Source organism: Vulpes lagopus, chromosome 6, assembly GCF_018345385.1.
Source record: "Vulpes lagopus strain Blue_001 chromosome 6, ASM1834538v1, whole genome shotgun sequence".
NCBI classification, from domain to species: domain Eukaryota; kingdom Metazoa; phylum Chordata; class Mammalia; order Carnivora; family Canidae; genus Vulpes; species Vulpes lagopus.
Window position 1 is genome coordinate 31,677,006 of NC_054829.1, and position 20,891 is coordinate 31,697,896.

At 42.7% G+C, this 20,891-nt stretch overlaps 1 protein-coding gene across 3 annotated transcripts in view; it reads left to right on the top strand.

Annotated features, from left to right (window-relative positions):
• ZFYVE26 (zinc finger FYVE-type containing 26) overlaps positions 1-20,891 on the top strand; it is a 64,694-nt gene that overhangs the window by 7,199 nt on the left and 36,604 nt on the right. For 2 of the 3 annotated variants that reach the window (XM_041759271.1, XM_041759273.1), the window contains 15 exons: positions 598-1,120; positions 1,507-1,637; positions 2,213-2,377; positions 2,508-2,596; positions 3,710-3,873; positions 5,257-5,460; positions 7,576-8,187; positions 8,419-8,505; positions 11,508-11,576; positions 12,472-12,623; positions 14,806-15,007; positions 15,968-16,231; positions 18,779-18,898; positions 19,004-19,168; positions 19,694-19,912. In XM_041759271.1, coding sequence (XP_041615205.1) covers positions 598-1,120; positions 1,507-1,637; positions 2,213-2,377; positions 2,508-2,596; positions 3,710-3,873; positions 5,257-5,460; positions 7,576-8,187; positions 8,419-8,505; positions 11,508-11,576; positions 12,472-12,623; positions 14,806-15,007; positions 15,968-16,231; positions 18,779-18,898; positions 19,004-19,168; positions 19,694-19,912 — 3,166 coding nt within the window. The remainder of the gene's footprint in view (positions 1-597; positions 1,121-1,506; positions 1,638-2,212; positions 2,378-2,507; positions 2,597-3,709; positions 3,874-5,256; positions 5,461-7,575; positions 8,188-8,418; positions 8,506-11,507; positions 11,577-12,471; positions 12,624-14,805; positions 15,008-15,967; positions 16,232-18,778; positions 18,899-19,003; positions 19,169-19,693; positions 19,913-20,891) is intronic. The other variant, XM_041759272.1, reaches the window with a different exon arrangement.

Sequence of the window (20,891 nt, forward strand, 5' to 3'; positions counted from 1 at the left end):
CCACCTTGGAGGCAGTTGATGAAGAAGCATCCCTGAGCATTGTCCATGAGCATGATGCTAAAGCATGGGAAATCACCTACTTCCCCATCCTGCTTTCTCCCTCTACACTAACCATGCAAACAAATTATAGGCTATAGAAGTTCTTGCCTTCACCGGCTTACCACCTAGTTGGGGAAGAAAAGACTAATACACACATGCCACAATTATGGACTAAACCAGATGGTACGAATTTTGAGTACTTTGAAAGCCCAGTAAAGAAAGAGAGTTATGTGGGTTGAAGGTATCTGGGAAGGTTTTAAAGGATGAGGAATGGGCTATACCTCAAAGATGGAACCCCTAGGCAGTTGAGCTCTCTCTTTGCCTCCATCTCTTCATTTGTAAAATGAGGATAATATTAGCATCTTCCTCTTAAGGTTGTCGTAAGGATTAATTTAACTTGATTTTTCTATGTAAAGGACTCAGCACAAAGTAACTATTACAAAGTGTTTGCTACTGCTCCTATTATATACACACTGAAAAGAGGAAAACATCAAGGCATATGAATGATAACATCCTAGACATGCTCACCATGAATCCCTTGCTTCATTCTCTGTTTAGGAGTTATATGAGGCCTTAGCTCAAGATACAAGAGGCCCTATGCTTGACGGAAATCAGAGGCGGGAGAGCTGGACCCCTCGACTCAGCTCAGAAGCTGTCTCTGTGCTCTGGGATCTTCTGAGGCAGGCTCCCCAGCCAGCACAGGCCCTGTTGGAGCTCCTACTCCAAGAGGACGACGGTACTGGCCTCTATGGCTGGTCTCTGCAGAAGGCACTGGTGGACCTCATTCGAAGGGCACTTGAAGCTGTGCAGGGCCCTGCTGCTGGGCCCACTGGTATAGTAGATGCCATCTACAGAGCCCTGCGGAGCCTGCATTGCCCTGCAGAGCCACTTGGGGTGAAGCTACGTCTCCTGTGTGAGGAACTCTTGGAAGTCTGCAGGGCTGAGGGGAGTCCCCTGCAGGAGGAGCAGGTGCTCAGCTGCCTGCTACATAAGGCCGGACAGAGCCTGGTATCCCTGTACGGCCATACCTATGCAGAGAAAGCCACAGAAAAGTCAGTGAAGGCCATACCCTCGGGAAAAGGTGTGTGCTCTTTGCTGCTGCTTCTTGCATTTTGGTAATTCCACTGTACCCAGCCTCTGAAGTTCCTCTAAACTGGTGCCTTCCAAGTTGCTCAGGAAATCTAGTGGAGAGGCTAAGCAAAAATAGTAAAGTGTTCTTTTGTAAAAGTACAGAGTTTGTAGTCCAAGATTGAATGATGGAAAAAATAAAGTAATAGCAATACCTAGAAAGAGCTTTTCAGAAACTAATGAGAGAAGTAAAAGTGTCTTTAAGATAAAAGTGTAGGAAGCCTGGCTTAAGTTTTTAGAAGAGTGAACTCTTACATCTGTTGGTTTTTGAATGGACTTTAGCTTAGGAAGGAAGAGCTCCCTATTCCCCAGTAACCTTGTGTGGTTTAATTTTTTTAGTGTCCCCTGATCATCTAGATCCTGAGCAGGCAATGCTAGCCCTGTTCTCCAATCCTGACCCAACCCAGGCTTGGAAATCAGCCTATTTCTACTGCCTGAGCAACAGCAAGCACTTCCTTGAGCAGATCCTGGTAAGTCAAATTTACTCATTCTCCATCACAGAAGGACCCAGGGATTTTCTGTAGGCTTTTCCATTTCTCATTTCTCTCCCACTTGTTCTCTCCCAACATAAAGCAGTCTAATTAGCGGTGAGTCATTTGGTGTGTCCATCGCAAAGTCCCAGGGGAAGGGAGGCTCTGAGAACTAGTACCATTCATAATTAGAACTGCATTCCCACCCTTTGGTGGGAACTAAGATGTTCATACATATAAGCTTTCTAGAAGGTATGAGGAAGAAAAGATGGTGGCAGCAATATGTTGCCTAGCTGACAGGGGACTTGAATTATTCTAACCTCCTTCCGGACCACAACTGAGCTTTAGTTTAATTCAACAAATATTTATTAACCTCTTCCTGTGTGCCATGTACTGTGCTAGGAGCTGGGGTTGTAACAAGTCAGTCCCTGCCTTCAGAGGGCTTACAGTCTAGTGTTTGTACTCAACTGGCCAATTCTGTCATTGTCTGACCTCTCCCTGCTTTACCATAAAGCTTCCTACGCTACTTAAAAAGCAGCAGGTAACCACCTACAGCAGCTTCCATTGGCTTATAGGTAACAGCACTAGCACTGCTGAAGGAAGAAGACTTCCCAAGTCTTGGCTGCCTACTAGACAGAGAATTTAGACCTCTCAGTCGACTGCTTGTGCTCCTGGGCTGGACACACTGCCAGAGCCTAGCATCAGCCAGGAGGCTGCTCCAAACACTACACAGAGCCCAGGTAACTCTCACTCTGCAGTGTGAGCTATGGGGCTTCGAATTGAGGCAGGATACAGGGTCCTGTAGTGGGTCACAGCCTCTGACCCCGGGTGCCTTAGTCAGTGTCTCTTTCTTCTCCTATATCAACACAGGACCAAGGCTGTGACAAGCTCCTCAGGGATGCCTGTGATGGGCTGTGGGCTCACCTGGAGGTCCTGGAGTGGTGTGTACAACAGAGCAGGTATAGTCCTATCCAGCCAGCCCCCTTCCCCACTGTTGGATGGACTTGACCCCATGCTCTGCACATGTACCATTTCAGGTTCCTTCCACATTTATGTTTGAATTGACAGCATTGACTGATCATTCCAACTGTTAAACCAGGAAAGGAACATAATTATTACCATAGCCATAAGGTTATAACTAGAGGATAATTTGAGGATGACAGTGAGGAATGAAACAAAAGTTCACATTTCCTGAGCACTTTCTATCTGCCAGACATTGCTTTAAGCCCTTTCGGTAGGTGATTTCACTTAAGCCTCACAATCATTCTATGAGATACATCCTGATCTTGTTCTAAGTGTAAAGGTAGGACAACTTAAGCCCAGAGGAGTTAAATAACATGCCTAAAGTGATATAGCTAGTAGATGTGGCCCACATTCTTAGGCCTGTGTTATCCTGGATCACACATTTAATCAACAACTGCCTCTCGCATTGTGTACAAGGCTGTGCTTCCCTGATAATTTAGCCTTAGATTTTTCTGAGATCCAGGTTCATGGTTTGTTCTTCCACTTCACCAGCACTTCCTAAAGTAGAGTAGGCAGAGGGGCAAGTGGTGGGGGGCCCTTACTCAAAGCAAAGCAGAAAACCTTGGGTCAGCTCTTAGCTGGGAAGAGTATGGAAATTGGGAAACCTGATCTGTAGGCCCTTTCTAGGTCCTTTCTAGACAAGTAGAGGTGACTTGATGGATGTACTTTCTGATGGTAAACAAAAGCTCTGCTATGTCCTAGACCAGCTAGAATTTAATGTTGAGGGAAGTGAAACCTGTGGTGTCATGGGCCAGAGAGAAAGAACAAGAGGGAATCAAGATGGATTTTTCAGAGCACTAATATAAACTCTATCTCGGGCAGCCCCGGTGGCGCAGCAGTTTAGCACCTCCTGGAGCCCGGGGTGTGATCCTGGAGACCCGGGATCAAGTCCCACGTCGGGCTTCCTGCATGGAGCCTGCTTCTCCCTCTGCCTGTGTCTCTGCCTCTCTCTCGTTCTCTCTGAATGAATAAATAAATAAATCTTTAAAAAAAATAAAAAATAAATAAAAAATAAACTCTCTTTCCTACCTCTCTATTTTGCCTTTCAGTGACCCTATACCAAAGAGAGATCTCTTGTGTCATTTACATGGTGGAGACAGCCACTCTGTGCTCTACTCTCTCCATCACCTTACCAACCTTCCAGCCCTCAGGGAGGAAGATGTTCTCAAGCTCTTACAGATGGTGCCAGCCAAGGACCCCCAGCAGGACCATGGTGAGTTGGCAAGGATGACTTGGGCAAGCTTTTGTCTTAGGACAGTCCTGCACCAGTTTATCTCAGCATAAGATTTATCTAGAAATGATCTGTCAAGGTGGGTGGTCCAGCAGGTGCCTACTAGATTCGCACCATTTGCCCCAGTCAGATTATGGGATGTAGGGACACTGTTCTCCTTTCTTGGTGAGGTATGGGAAATCCTACGAGAACAGTCCCATAGGAACCTTTGTCCTCATAGAACCTTCTCAGGAACCATTCACATACCTTCACCCCAGTGAAGCAGAATTAGGACCTGTCCTCTGAGTTTACAGCATTTGTTATGGGCAGTATTTTCCATGCTTCATAAACTTCCTCCTAGCACATTCTGTGCTTCCTTTCCCTCCCATCTCTTGTGCATAATCTATTGAATAAATAAAGAAGTTTAGAAAAAAATACTTGCCTAAAATAATAACAAAGCCCAGTTTTAACTTTGGATCTCTGCTTAAAACTGAGCTCCACATTAACAAGCTCTTTTTAAAAAAAACTAAAAAAATAAAAAAATAAAAATAAATTATAAATAAATAAATAAATAAATAAATAAATAAATAAATAAATAAAAACAAGCTCTTTTTGGTATCAAAAACACATCATAACAAAGCCAGAACACAGACCGGGGACACTTAGCTTTGAGAGAAATAAATGTTTCCTTATGGCAGTAGATGTTTCTCAACATAGATACTGCTTTGATTTACTTTTTATTATTATTTTTTAGGATTTTATTTATTTATTCATAGACACAGAGAGAGAGAGGCAGAGACACAGGCAGAGGGAGAAGCAGGCTCCATGCAGGGAGCCTGATGTGGGACTCGATCCCGGGTCCCCAGGATCACACCCCAGGCTGCAGGCGGCGCCAAACCACTGTGCCACCAGGGCTGCCCTGATTTACTTTTTAAAAGAACCTACTGCTAACTGGGAAACCAGTTATCTACATTCTATTTATTTTTTTAGGAAAAGTAGGCAATCTGTTTGCCAAATTTCCTAAAGGAACTAGAACACTCTTTTTTCACATACAAGTACAAAAAGGTAGACTAAACATTAACTTGACATTTTAATTTTTTTTGGAAAACCGGTATTTTTAAGAAACATAAGGGAAAGCCTTGTTAAATAGCCATGAGGGCTATAGTGAACAGCCACGTAGAGGGGAGGTGGGTGGGAACAGAAAACAGGGGCTGCATGTTGGTGTTGAGTGGAGGAGGGGCCCAGGCCGTGTGCAGGCCAAACTGACAACAAGGAGAAAGTGTGAGAATCTGAGCCTAAAGAGCAGTATGTCTTTGCTTTGGCCATGCTTGTAGCCCTGTCTGAGAGACCTGGCTCTGAAGTTCTGCCTGTTTCTCTATAATTCAGATCCAGCTGAAGCCCTAGTCCCAGAGCACCTGAGCCGGTGTCAGAACCTGACACTCTACCAGAGCTTCTGTGCCATGAAGTATGCCATTTATGCCCTCTGTGTGAACTCACACCAGCACTCCCAGTGCCAGGAATGCAGAGACAGAGCTTCAGAGGACCTGGCCATGGCTGCAGAGCCAGCAAATGATTCTCTCTCCTCCCCAGGTACAACACTTCTCTCTACCACCTATCACAGATGTAAGCTGGTAACAGCCTATCCCAGTGAGTTCTTCATGGAATTGGGAGGTGGCCTTGGTTTTCTTATGCCTGGGCATAATTTCATCCATTTATCAGCCTCCATGAATCAAAAGGACATGGAGAAGACAAGTGATTTGCCTAAGTTCTAATGGAGTCTGATCCCTTAGTGCGGTATTTTCTAAATGCTTCTTTTTTAATTACAACCCGCAATGAAAATAACATTTCACATAACACTCCTGTTTGTACTTAGGAATGTAATTTGCATTATTTATATATATATATAATAAATATATATATATATATGATATAAACTAGTTATTAGTTATATTTATGTTATATAATTATATTTTTATAATTATATATTATATAATTATTTTTATATGATATATAAACTAAGTTTTTGGGGGTTTTTTTTTGTTTTTTTGTTTTTTTAATTTTTATTTATTTATGATAGTCACAGAGAGAGAGAAAGGCAGAGACATAGGCAGAGGGAGAAGCAGGCTCCATGCACCGGGAGCCCGACGTGGGATTCGATCCCGGGTCTCCAGGATCGCGCCCTGAGCCAAAGGCAGGCATTAAACCGCTGCGCCACCCAGGGATCCCTGTTTTTGTTTTTTAAGATTTTATTTATTTATTCATGAGAGACCCAGAGAGAGAGAGAGGGGCAGAGACACAGGCAGAGGGAGAAGCAGGCTCCATGCAACAAGCCCAACATGGGACTGAATCCCAGGACTCCAGGATCACACCCTGGGCTGAAGGCGGCACTAAACTGCTGAGCCACCCAGGCTGCCCTATAAACTAAGTTTTAAAGAAACAGTACTTACCCTTCCAAATGGAGCATTTATATATATATATATAATGTGAGATATATATATATCATATATATATATGAGATATATAACATATATATGAGATATATAAACTAAGTTTTAAGAAAGAATACTTATCCTTCAAATGGAGCACACTCTCGATTATTTTTCTGTTCTTTTTTTTTTTAATGTAGCTCTCTAAGTCAATGTCCTGGGTTACAACTTACATTCTGAAAGAATGTCATGTTTTATCCTCTTTCTTTTTTCCTAATCACTTAAAATTCCTTAACTTGCTTTCCATGACTAGTGGTCAGTTTATCTCTCCCATGTGGCTTTGGAATAGACCTTCACCTGTGAGCATAGTCTTTTTTTTCTTTTAAGATTTTATTTATTCATGAGATACAGCAAGCTAAAAATGAAATAAGAGAGTGGGAGGCAAAAGTACAACAAGGAGAAAGAGATTTTGAACAGATTTCTAAAACAATTCGAAAAGAAGTGGGAAGATTTGAGAAAGAACGAGTGAAAGATTTTAAAACTGTTATTATCAAGTACTTAGAATCATTAGTACAAACACAACAACAGCTGATAAAATACTGGGAGGCATTCCTGCCTGAAGCCAAAGCCATTGCCTAGCAAGAAGATTTCTGTTATGAAGATCTTGGATGTTTGTTCCAGTTATGCTGAATTCCACAGTGAAATCATTTAAAATCATCTAAATAAACCACTCTATATTTTATGGAAAAAAAAAAAAAAAGGCAGAGACATAGGCAGAGGGAGAAGCAGGCTCCCTAGAGGGAGCCCAGTGCGGGACTCAATCCCAGGACCCCAGGATCACACCCTGAGCCAAAGGCAGACGCTCAACCACAAGCTACCCAGGCATCCCAGCATGGTCATTTCTGACCAGTGAGTATTTCTTGAAAAATGTAGGTAGCTCATGATGAGTGAATGAAAACATAATTGAGAAATAAGGAGTCTCTATACTGCCTTCATTCCAGGTACTGAAGTGCTTATCAGAACGAGGGATAATACTTAAAAGCAAAAACAAAATAATGAGTGTTCAGTAAGCTATATTCTTAATTAAGGTAGCAAAATCTTTCTGCAAATCATGAAAAGACATGGCTGAATAGTCTCTTATTCTTCTGACTATAATTGCTTCCCTTAGTCATTAAAAAATAAATGAGTTAAAAGTAAGAGAATGTTTGAGTCTGGCAAGTTTATAATGTTTGCATTTTCTCTCTTCTCTTTCTCTGACCTCTTATATGTGCTTCTTTAGGTGCTTCAGATATCTTTTCAACATACCTAGCCAGATGTCAACAGTATCTGTTCAGTATTCCTGACTCTTTGTGCCTGGAACTTCTAGAAAACATCTTCTCATTGCTCCTCATCACGTCTGCCGATCTTCACCCAGAGCCTCACCTGCCCGAGGACTATGCTGAAGATGATGACGTCGAGGGGAGGGGCTTTTTGGTGTTGAGGTCACCATCAGAGAGCCCTCAGCACATAGAACAACCTGAGAGGAAGTCAGAACAGGGTTGCCAGGGAGTCCCCAGCAGCCTTCCTAATATAGTCCCAAGCTGTCCGAAGACAGAGCCAAAAAACAGTTCCCCAGGACCCCATGGCCACAGCTTTTTGGACCTAAAGCACTTTACTAGTGGTATCAACGGGTTCCTGGCTGATGAATTTGCGATAGGGGCCTTCCTCAGGCTTCTCCAGGAGCAGCTGGATAAACTCACCAGCCACGATCCCCCTGAGAAGCCAAAGCTGCTAGAAGGCCAGAGCTGCTCAGGAAGCAGAGATGGACTGCAGAGCCGCCTGCACCGGTTTTCCAAGGTTCTCTCTGAGGCCCAGTGGAGATACAAGGTGGTAACAAGCAACCAAGGCTCAGGTGAGAGGAGACGGAGAGCTGGTGGGTCCCAGAAGTGAGGAGGTTAAAAATGCCAGGAATGTAGGAGAGAGCGAGTTATGTAGGAGTCACACCTTAACTTCTGGCATATAACCATAGCAACCAGTGTCAGAAACCTAAGAGCCAGTTCAGATCTTCCCCTACCTGTTATCCCAGGAGGCAGGTCAAGTCAGAATTGGACACTTCTATGTGACCCATTGTTTGCTGTTGCAGAGGAGCAGCCTTCCGGAAGATACCGGCCTGTTGCCACAGGGTACCTGAGTCTCCACCGGAGGCATCGGACAAGAAAGAGCTGGCCAGGTACTCTAAAAAGCTCTCCCCACTCCTCATTCCAATGTACCAGGCAAGTGGTATGCTGCCACTTGTCTAGTATTCTTTAAAATAAAACACATGGTCCAAACAAACGCAAGGGATCTAAGATTATTCTAGTCCCATTCCCCCAAAGTAACCTTGCTAATAGTTTTCTTCCAGAAATTTTCCATGCAATATAAGCATATGTTGAACTTTATATATACAACACAGATGCATCATACTGTATTTACTGTATATATTGAGACTCATGATTTTTTTCACTTGCATTCTTTTATATATATAGGTGTATCATACTATTATATTGAGAACTTTTTTTCTCTTGTAATTTAAAGTCTACTTAACATTTCATTGTTATATATACCTTTTTGTAGACATTTAAATTGTTTCCTGTTTTTTACTATTATAAACAATGCTGTAGTAAACAATCTTGTACATATGTCTGTGTATACATACATGTATATGTGAATATATCCATAAAATAAGTCCCCTGCAGTAGAATAGCAAGGTCAAAGATTTGTGGATATAAAATATAGATGATACCAAATTGCCTTAAAAAGGAGGTAGACCGGGATCCCTGGGTGGCACAGCGGTTTGGCGCCTGCCTTTGGCTCAGGGCGCGATCCTGGAGACCCGGGATCGAATCCCACGTCGGGCTCCCGGTGTATGGAGCCTGCTTCTCCCTCTGCCTATGTCTCTGCCTCTCTCTCTCTCTCTGTGTGACTATCGTAAATTTTAAAAAAAAAGGAGGTAGACCAGGATCCCTGGGTAGCTCCATCAGTTAAGCATCCAACTCTTAATTTTGACTCAGGTCATGATCTTAGGCTTGTGAGATGGAGCCCCAAGTCAGGCTCTGCTCTGGGCATGGAGCCTGCGTAAGATTTTTTCTCTCCAACTTTACCCCTACCCTTCCACCCCCTTCCCGCTGCTCATGCTCCCTAAAAAAAAAAAAAGGACCAATTGATAGTCCCACCAACTGTATATGAATGCCTATTTGTACATGCATCCATCAAAAATGAGTAGTATCAATTAAAAATTTTTTTCACAAATATTAATATAATAGTGGTTTTTATATTTAATATTTTAATATTAATTTTTGGGTTGAAGTTGTATTTTCATGTATTTATTAACCATTTATATTTTTCTCTTAGCTGATTATTCATATCTGAGGCCCATATTTTCTGTTGGGTTTACTTATTGAATTTTAAGAAGCATTTTATACATTAAGGAAAACATGTCATTATGAGCTACAGTTTTTTCTCTATTTTGTCTTTTTTTTTTTTTTTTTTAAGATTTTATTTATTTCAGGGGATCCCTGGGTGACTCAGCGGTTTAGCGCCTGCCTTTGACCCAGGGCGTGATCTGGAGTCCCAGGATCGAGTCCCACGTCAGGCTCCCAGCATGGAGCCTGCTTCTCCCTCCTCCTGTGTCTCTGCCCCTCTCTCTCTCTCTCTCTCTCTCTCTCTCTTTCTCTCTCTCTGTCTCTCTGTCTCTATCATCAATCAACCAATCAATCTTTTTAAAAAAGATGTATTTCAGAGAGAGCATGAGCTGGGGGTAGGGGCAGAGAGAGAAGCAGACTCCCTGCTGAGCATGTAGCCCCAATGTGGGGCTCGATCCCAGAACCTGGTATCATGACCTGACCTGAAGGCAGACGCTTAACTAATGCTTAACTCCTATTTTGTTTTTAGACTTTTATTATGAGTTTTTCTTAAGGAGTTTAATACAGGAGCATTATACATGAGCATTATACATTTTTAGATAGCAAATTTCACTATGGTCTTTGGTGCTGGCTTTTAAATAAGTAACAGGAGAAGAGTGCCTGGCTGGCTTAGTCAGTGGAACATGTGACTCTTAATCTCAGGGTTGTGAGTTCAAGCCCCATTTTGGGTATAGAGATTACTTTAAAATAAAAAATCTGATAAATAAATGACAAGAAATTCTTAAGAGTTTCCTGTGTGCTGAACAGTGCTATCTAGGTAGCTTAAGGGCAATGAATGAGGCATGAACCAGGACCTTGCCTTCAGAGAATCTTAAGTTACCTGTATTGACAATATATTTGAAAAACTTCAACTGCACTGAAGTATTCACTGTCTGAAAACAAAAGAAATCTCTTAAAAGGGGAGATCAGCATAGCCTACAAAGATTAGGGAAAGGGATGTTATGGAAAAGTTGACTCTTGAACTGAGCTCAGAAGAACGAGTAGGCTCTAGCTAAGTGGCAATGAGAAAAGTGTGCATACTGGGAAGGGTGGAGGATACTGTGAAAGAAATCTGGAAATTTCAAGATTGAGTTGCTAATGCCTTAAGCTGCTCATTTAATTGGTTTGAGTCAAAATAGTTTGTATCTGCTTGACCCATCCAGCCCAAGAATGCAAAATCCATCTTCTCTTTCCTATAACTGTCCATTTCTTTCTAGTGAGCCAAGGAGCCTCCTGTGCACAGGGCTGATAACACTCTTAAATGACCACAGTAAATAATAGCAAGCCTCCATTCACCAACCCAAGCACTTCAGAAAGCAGGTGTTCAGAAGCCTTTGCTCCAGAGCTTTAAATGTCATGGTCTTTGCCAGACTGGTTTTTATACTTGGTTCCCTGCTTTTTCAAGTATGAGGACTCTTTCTAAGTCAGAAAATTTTTTGGCCCTCTTTGCACCCTACGTGTCCTGCTCATAAGAGTTGTGCTTTTATTTTTTTAGAATATAGACAGTGCTTAGTAAGGAGACAGGGTTGCTGACTCCTAGAAGTAACTTGAACGCTCCTGAGGCTCTGAGACCCACAGGTTGGAAACTGCTATTATTCAAATGAGCACAGGGACCGTATTAGGCCCACCCTTCACCTTTGATCTGTAGAAACTTGTATTTGCCATGAAAAGAGCAACAGGGTAATAGTTACCATTACCCTCTCATTCTTAATACCCAGGCCTTGGCTTCAAGCTGAGTTTCCACAGTATAAGTTGATGGTTGATTTTTCTCTCTTCTTTCTAATACCTTTAGATGGCCAGGACAGAAGTTCTAATCCATCCCTGGAAAGTACAAGTAGTGAGCTGAGCACAAGTACTTCAGGTATGGGGGTCCCAACCAGTTGCCAACTTCAAGCATCTTTGCCTTGATATAGAGTTGCCCTACACCATGATATAAAATCCTGGACTGAGCAGTTCATATCTGGGTTCAAGAAGGTTGGTCCTAAGAATGCAAGCTTCCAGTTATAAGATAAATAAGTCCTGGAGATATAATTTTTTTTTTTAATTTATTTATGATAGTCACACAGAGAGAGAGAGAGAGGCAGAGACACAGGCAGAGGGAGAAGCAGGCTCCATGCACCGGGAGCCCGATGTGGGATTCGATCCTGGGTCTCCAGGATCGCGCCCTGGGCCAAAGGCAGGCGCCAAACCGCTGCGCCACCCAGGGATCCCAGTCCTGGAGATATAGAGTGTTACTGTAGTTAACAGTTCTGTCTTGTATATTTGAAAGTGGCTAAGAGAATAGGTCTTAAAATTCTATCACAAGAAAAAAGTTTGTAACTAGGTGTGATAAGTGATGGATGTTAACTTATGGAGTGGTCATTTCACAATATGTACGTAAATCATTATGTTGTACACCTAAAACTAATACAGTGTTATATGTCAATTATATCTCAATTTGAAAAAAAAAAAAAAAAAGATGGCTCTGCAGATGGACAAACAGATTTCAGCAGGGAAAAGGGGAAGGGCTGTCCCACCATCAACTGAGTTACCCATCAACAGAGGGAAACAGGTGAAAAACCCAAAAATGATACTTAAGTCTTGTATACAAAAATGAAAGCATAGGTTTGCCCTCAATTGAGGAAAAAATGAAGGTCTGTTTACAGAACTTTTAGAGAAGGACTTTGAAGATAAGAGTTTGGTGGGAGGTGCAAGCAGTATGGTTTTTCCTCAATTTCTGTTGCTTCCTTGGCCCCCACATTCTTGCGTCCTAATAGAGGGAAGTCTGAATGCTGTGTCTGGAAGGAATGAGCTGAATGGCCAGTTGCAGCCCCAATCTCAAAGTTCACTCATCCCCATGATGTTCTCCCCACCTGAGTCACTGCTGGCATCTTGCATCCTCCGGGGGAACTTTGCAGAAGCCCACCAGGTAAGGGGAGTACCTGTGTAGCAGGTGTTAGCCGCCCAGGCCATGCCTTGTGCTAGTAAAGAATACTAAGGCAACCTGTCACTGTCCAGGGCCCACTGAGCTTCAGGAAAACCTAGATGTATGTGCAACCAGAGCCTTAGGAGCACCTAAGGGGCCACATCTAGCAGGAGTAGCAGGGAGAAACTTGTAAGCATCAAGGCCCAGTCCTCAGCAATGTGGACTTCACGATACATCCTGAAGATTTAAGCTGTTGAATTATCTCTTAACAGAAACAGTATTTTAACAAGATCAAAGAAAATATTTAGCCACAATTCCACCACTTCAAAACATTGAAGTATTTTTGTTTCTTTCCTTGTACTCCTTCTGTGAACACATATCTGTTTTTATATAGTTAAAAATTGTGATGCAGGAGTGCCTGGGTGGCTCAGTTAGTTAAGCGTCTGCGTCTGGCTCAGGTCATGATCCTGGGGTCCTGGGATAGAGAGCCGTATCTGGCTCACTGCTCAGTGGGGAGTCTGCTTCTCCCTCTCACACTCCCCCCACTTGTGTGTGCATGTTCACTGTCTCTGTCAAATAAATAAAATCTTTTAAAAAATCATAATGCAGACAATTTTTAATAATAGCTAGAATGCCAGTTCATTATACAAGAAGTATAGGAGCTACCAAGCTAGAATTTTCATGTTATATAAGAAAAAGCACAAGGAGTGGAAGTCAGAAAGACTCATACCCTCTCTGAAATTCGATATACTCATTTGAAAATTGCAGTTAAATGTAATACCTATTTGTCCTACCTCATGGGAATGTTAAGAGGATTATGTACAAGCTGTGAGAAATCGCAAGAATCTTCTACTAAAAATTGCTTAAATTAAAAAAAAAAAAAAATAAAAAAAAAAAAATAAATAAAAATTGCTTAAATTTAATGGCATAAAAACCTGCTGTGCTGGTTTTAAGACTTTTGGTATTTTTATCACTCTTGCTCTGATCCCTTAACACAGAGTTCAGAATTTTTCTTTCATGTGAGTTCAGTTGTTGAGTAAATTGAGAAATCTAGGTGATGGAAGAATCTTTAACTTCCTTTGATCATTTTAGAACCCGTACTTGAATGATAATGATAAATCTGACCCTCTGGGAGAACAGAACCCTTGCCAACCTTTTTACACCCAAATCCAGAGAGGAATTCAGCTGGGATTCCCCACCATCCACCCCGCCAAGGCTTTACTCCTAAATGTCCTCACCTCCTCTTCCTTTCCTAGGACTTCGATCTTTTCTATTTTTTTTTTAAATAAAATCTCTATTTTCTTTTTTTTTTTTTTTTTTAGATTAATTTTTATTGGTGTTCATAACATCTCTATTTTCTTAACCTGGTTATAGAATAAGTCATGTGTATTGCAAGAAAATACCAATATTAAAATTGCAAGAACCAATATTAAGGGTAATATATATATTTTTGCCAGTATTTTTTCCAAGTTATGAATGATTTTTATGTAGCCAAGATTATGTTGAATGTAAAACTTTAGTGCCTTTTTTGCATTTGCTTTGTAATTGGTTTTAGTGATCTCACAGCAGTCTGAGCAAGTAGGTGCATCTGACCATTCCCCTGCTGCTCAACATAAGATTTTTTTCATCCTTGTAAGAGCTGTAATAAATAGTGCCAAGATTATCATCTTTAGGCATTAAATTTTTAAAATTATTTGCTTTAGAGAATTTCTCATAGAAATTACTAAGCCAAAGAATAAAAACATTTTTAAAGCTTTATAGACTATCAAATTGCTTTTTAAAAAAGGTGGTGACAGTTCATTCTACCACCACTCCATGAGGGGTTGTTTTTACTTTTTGTCATTGTGATAGATGCAAAGTGATGTTAATATTATTTAAATTCCCTGGATTACTAGGGAGAAAACATTTTTCATCTATAGATTAGTCATATGTAATTAGTCATTTGCATTTTTTCTTAGAAATTATCTACATATTTTGCCTATTTTCTGTTGGGGCCATGGTGACTTTCTTGCTGACTTTTATGAATTATTTCTATATTTGATCTGTTCTAACATTCAGTGCTCTCACAAGACTATAAAGCAGTTGTCTTAGGACCATATTCTAGTGATAGGCAAGATCTCATGTGTCTTGGTTTCCTAACTCAGCAGACTCAATACAACCCATACTCATTCTTCTCCTGTGACAGGTGGTGTTCATGTTCAACCTGAAGTCCTCGCCCAGTGCAGGGGAACTGATGTTCATGGAGCGCTACCAGGAGGTGATCCAGGAGCTGTCCCGGGTAGAGCACAAGATTGAAAACCAGAACTCAGATGGTGGTAGCAGTACCATTCGAAGAACAGGCAGTGGCCGCTCAACGCTACAGGCCATTGGCAGTGCAGCAGCAGCAGGTGCCACTATATAGGTGGTGAGGTAGCCGGGGGTGGGGGTGTCAGGGGAAAAGCCACTCAAATCTTAGGTTCCTCATAAAGGTGAGCAAAAATCCAGAGCAGGACACTTGCCTTGAAGAATAGCAATCCTGACACATGTAGAGTCATTTTCTAGCTGTGTCCAACTTCCCTGACCACAGTGGTCACATACCTGCCACGTGAGCTACTCTGTGAAGTTTGTCCTATGGGACTTAAACTGAAGAGTGTGAATGCTCTTCCTCCCATGTGTTTCAATGCCCACTAGCTTGGGCTGTGGGAAATGGCTAGGAGTTTATTTCCTTCTATGTAATTATTCAGAGATAAAGCATATCACTCTATTTTTCTATAAAGTGAAGAAGTTGTGTTTAACACTGATGGCTTAGGATTCCACAGGTCTTAATGCCCAACATTGGCTACGCTGCAAAATTTCATCCTTTCATTATTTCTTGAAAATGGAATCCTGCCCCACATTTCCACATCTCTTATTGGCCTAGGCTCTGCATACCAAGTACCATCACAAATCTCTCCTACATTCTCCCAGGAAGTTTATAGACCTCTTCAAAAGAATATACGCACATCTTTTTTTGTTTTTAATACATTCTTAACAATGAGTACTATGTTGTACCTTATTTTTTGTTGTTTTTTTTAGCAATGTGTTTTAGAGATGGTTTCTGATTAGCACACACAATGCAGCTTACCTTTAGATGTCATTGGGAAGAAGCCCCTATCATCTTGATCATTTTGAGTTTCTCTGGGCCTTCCTTTCCATAACATTGTTTTGAGGCTATAAGAGCAGGCTGTAATGATGGTGCTGGTATGCAAGAAGATATCCTGTGCAGAAGGATCTCAGACATTTGTTTTTAAATAACTACTTTTTAAAATAAAAGTGGGAGTGAGAATCATGTTAACCTGTTGCTTTTTACTCTGCTTCTGGGTGTCCAGGAATGGTATTTTACTCCATCTCTGATGTGACCGACAAGCTACTCAGTACCTCTGGAGAACCCATCCCCACGCTCCAGGAGGACTTTTGGATAAGCAATACCCCAGTGGAGCCCACTGCCTCGCTGAGAGAGGTGCTGGAAGACCTCAGTCCCCCTGCCATGGCTGCATTTGACCTAGCTTGCTGTCAGTGCCAGCTCTGGAAAACCTGCAAGCAGCTCTTGGAAACAGCTGAACGACGTCTGAACATTAGCCTTGAGAGTCGAGGTAAGTGTGCCTCTTTGGCTTTATTCCTTAATTCCCAAATGAGGGGATGGGTTTCTGAGATGCTTGAGAAATTCTATAAGAAGGAAATGCTTATTGGGGAAGGAGGGACAGGGAGACAGGATTATTAGTTAATTCCCTCATGGCCAATCTGGAGGCTTAAATAGAGTCTGAGAATTTTGTCTTCTGAATAGACTTGTCAGGGGGATCCCTAGGTGGCTCAGCGGTTTAGCGCCTGCCTTTGGCCCAAGGCGCAATCGGGCTCCCGGCAAGGAGCCTGTTTCTCCCTCCTCCTGTGTCTCTGCTTCTTTCTCTCTCTATGTCTATCATAAATAAATAAATCTTTAAAAAAAAAAATGAATAGACTTGTCAGTCTGCAATCATTCAGAGAACTTCTGGTTTATAGATAAATTCAAGGAAGAAATATATATTTAAAACTTGTATAAATGGAAACTGTGCCTTTAGACTGCATGCCCCTGCCGGAGTGAACCCCACTTAACCTAAAACCTAGAATTATCTTGAGTTTGTAAACCTGGCAGAAGGGAATATTTCATGGATCATAGATCATAGTTAGAGAGAGGATTGTATCTTGAGGTTAATAATATCCCAGAGCATGTATATGGAATTCTTAAGAGGAATCCAGTATATGAAGGTAGGAGAATGTCCTAAAGAAAGAATTAGGAAAAAAGTTCCATTCCACTCATTCTGGATATACACACCAAACATTGGAAACAGCCTGCCTCTCTCAGTGATAGGGATGGAGAGATGGATGGTGAGTAGGTCATGATATTATAGCCACTCTTAGGCTCAGGGACTCATTAGAAGAAATTACAGAACTCAGCATTCAGTCATACTCATGGCTAAAATTTATTTCCGCAAAAAGACACATAGCAAAATCAGCAAAGGGAAAAGGCTGATGGGACAAAGTCTGGAGGAAATCAGGCACAGCTTCCAAGAGTCTTCTCCCTGTGGAATCACACAAGCTGTGCTTCATTCCTCCAGCAATGAGTTGTGACAAGTGTATACAATGATGTTTATTGGAGACTCAATGCCCATGGTTTTCATGGGCCGTCATCTCTGCCCAGCAAGTATCAAAATTCTAGACTCTCAAAAGGAAAGCAGATGTTTAGCATAAACCACACTGTACACAGTTTAGACAGAGCAGCCACTCTCATCATTTAGGGCACTTTTTTTTTAAGACTTTATTTATTTATTTATTCATGGGAGACACAGAGAAAGAGAGAGAGTCACGGACACAGGCAGAGGGAGAAGCAGGCTCCATGCAGGGAGCCCGACATGGGACTCAGTCCCGGGTCTCCAGGATCAGGCCCTGGGCTGAAGGCGGCACTAAACCATTGAGCCACCCGGGCTGCCCCTACGGCACGTTTTATATCAGTGTCAGAAACCATTTACCAGTTAAGTTTATAGCTGCCAGCCTGGCAACCTTGCAAATATGCCTTTCTAAGGATAGCATTCACAGGCCTGCTGTGGTACCTCTTTTCTGCATACGCCTACAAATCACTTCTGAGCTATTTGTTAAAATGTCTGCTAGTGTTCACATAGCCTTTCTAAGAAAATATACTGTGGCATACGTAGTGCTGTTTTGTGTTTGTTTTTTTTTTTAAAGATTTTATTTACTTATTTATAGAGACAGAGAGAGAGAGAGAGGCAGAGACACAAGCAGGGGGAGAAGCAGGCATCATACAGAGAGCCTGACGCGGGACCCGATCCAGGGTCTCCAGGATCACGCCCTGGGCTGCAGGCGGCGCTAAACCGCTGCGCCACCCGGGCTGCCCTGCAGTGCTGTTTTTATTGAACAGTTTCCCTCCCCCTTATCTAGTACTCATATTTTAAAATGAAAGATGTTATTCAAATTGTTAATAGCTGGGGCAGCCCCCGTGGCGCAGCAGTTTGGCGCCACCTGCAGCCTGGGTGTGATCCTGGAGACCTGGGATCAAGTCCCACATCGGGCTCCCTGCATGAGGCCTGCTTCTCCCTCTCCCTCTGCCTCTCTCTCTGTGTCCATGAATAAATAAATAAAATCTTAAAAAAAAATTGTTAATAGCTGAAATGGTCTCATGTCAATCAATTAGGAATTAATTTAGTACCTGCTGTGTTTCCAGATTACCTGAAGTGAAGGGGATATAGGAGAGATATAAGGAATAATCTTTGTCCACAAAGTTTTCATAGTCTAGTCAGGGTGTCAAGATGCCACTTTAAGCAAAAGAGAACACAGGATCCCAGCTCAAGCTCTCAGCTGAGAACACTACCAAGGCAAATTCACAAGAAGTGATTAGCTTGGGACGGCAACTCAATAGGAGTGCCAGAGATTCTGGGTCTGCTGCTATTGGCAGCTGAGGCATCATGCTGGAGGTAGCCCTGGAACCTCAGGCATGAAAAGGCCATTTGGTTCTCACCCAAAATGGCACAGCATATATTTCCTCCTTAGCATTGAGGAAGATAAAATTTTACAGTAAATACAGGACTGAGTATCAGTCTCTGAAAGTACCTTATTTTTTCTGCATTCCCCTTCCTTCAACCCATTTCCAGGTCGACGGCTAGACCATGTATTCATCAATGCTGATAGCATTCAAGGTTTTCCATTTGTTCTTCAGCAAATCAGTAAGATCCTCAATTATCCACTTACATCAACTGGACAGACTAAATTGGGTGAGCTGCTTTCCCCCGCCCCCCACCCCCTTTTTTTTTTTGGCTTCTGGACTTGGAACATTAGGTCAGCATCGGAGTTCACTTTTTCTCCTTTGCTTTCCACAGAGAGTGTAGAAGAAAAAGGCGCTGGCCCTCCACGGTGCAGCATTGCTGAGCTGCTTCAGATGTGTTGGTCCAGCCTCACCGAGGACTGTGTGTCCAGCCATGCCACCCTCTCACAGCAGCTAGATCAGGTCCTCCAGTCACTGAGAGAGGCATTGCAGCTGCCAGGTACAGGCCCGACTGCTCAGCAGCAGAGGCGGGCTGAACTGGGGAAAGGAAACAGCCAAGAAGGAAGAAGCACTTTGGAGCAGGGGCTGAGGACTCTAGAACTGGGCTCTTATAGCCCCCTAGTTAGCCAGGGCATGTCTCAGAGCTATCTCTACCTGTTTCCCCCACCTCTCAGGTGAAAGGATGCTTAATGCTCCCATTAGCTGATACATTTTTCTGATACTTAATGAGAAATACACCCAGAAGGTGCTTGTAAACATTGATCAGCCTTTTCTAAAAGATTGCCGTGCCCTTCGTAAAGCCGTTCCACCTCGGAGATACTGGGGTGAAAACAAGACTATCCCCCCCCTGATTTTTCCAGAGTCAAAGCTCTTCCTGGCTGAGAATCACTTGTACAGACAACCAATTTAGGATTTTATAGCTACCTTATAAGCCTAGCACCCAAGCTATAGGATGCCCCATTGATCCAAAGCTGGAAGTACTGACTAAAACCCCTGTCCCTTCCCCTGTTGTAACTGCTTCCAGAGCCCAGGAGTACCCCACTCTCCTCACTGGTGGAGCAAGCAGCTCAGAAAGCTCCAGAGGCAGAGGCCCACCCTGTGCTGATCCAGACTCGGCTCCTCCAGAAGAACTTGGGCAAACAGACCCCAGCAGGTAGCAGACAGACTGACTACATGGGCACCTTTTTCAGTTACTGCAGCACTGTGGCTGCAGTTCTCCTTCGGAGTTTGAGCTCTGAGCCTGGTAAGTAGCAAGAAAGGGGATGGAGTCATGACTGGCCTGGTATTTAGAACAGGGAAGAAGAAGGGCATGCAATTAAGAGGTTCTGGGGACTGGGGCGCCCAGATGGCTTAGTCAGTTCAGCGTCTGACTCCTAATTTTGGCTCAGGTCATGATCTGAGGGTTGTAAGATCAAGCCCTGCCTCAGGCTTTAGAGCCTGCTTCAGATTCTCTCTGTCTACGCCTTCTCCTCTCCCTCTCTAAAAAAAAGAGGGGGAGAAGTTCTGGGTACAGTAGCCAAGAACACCAGGTTTATAGGGTCCTTTCTTACTCATCTGTGTTCTATTCATCCCTGTCTCCCCCCCCCCCCCGCCCCCTCAAGTGTACTACTGCATGGTACAGCTGTATAGTACATGGGAGTACTTGATAACTTTTGATTGCATTAATGACAAAAAATACTTCTCTCAGATCATTGCGGATTTGAGGACCCAGAGAGGATCAAGTCTCTGATATGAGTCCACAGAGTGAGTACTGGGTGCACTTTAGTTATGTTGAAGAGAGCAGGATGAGCTGTTTGTGGCTAGAGCTACCAAACCTGAAGTCTGTCTGTGGTTGGAAGTCTTTAGAGCAGTAGTAAGGTGTAAACTTGCAGTCAGGGTCACATGAGGAATACCCTTTACATAGAAGATATCAACAGAGGGCTCTTGATGTAGTCTTTTTTTTTTTTTTTTTTTTTTTAAGGTTTTTGTTGTTGCTATTGTTTGAGAGAAAGAGTACAAGTGGGGGGAGGGGAAGAAGGAGAGGGAGAAGCAGGCTCCTCACTGAGCAGGGAGCTCCAAGCAGGGCTCCATCTCAGGACCCTGAGGTTATGACCTGAGCCGAAGGCAGATGCTTAACTAACTGAGCCACCCAGGCACCCCTCAATGTAACTTTCATTTTGACAGTGCTCTTTTTTATTAATTCTGGGAAACAGGGCTCTGAGCTGTTATAGTCAGTGGTGAAA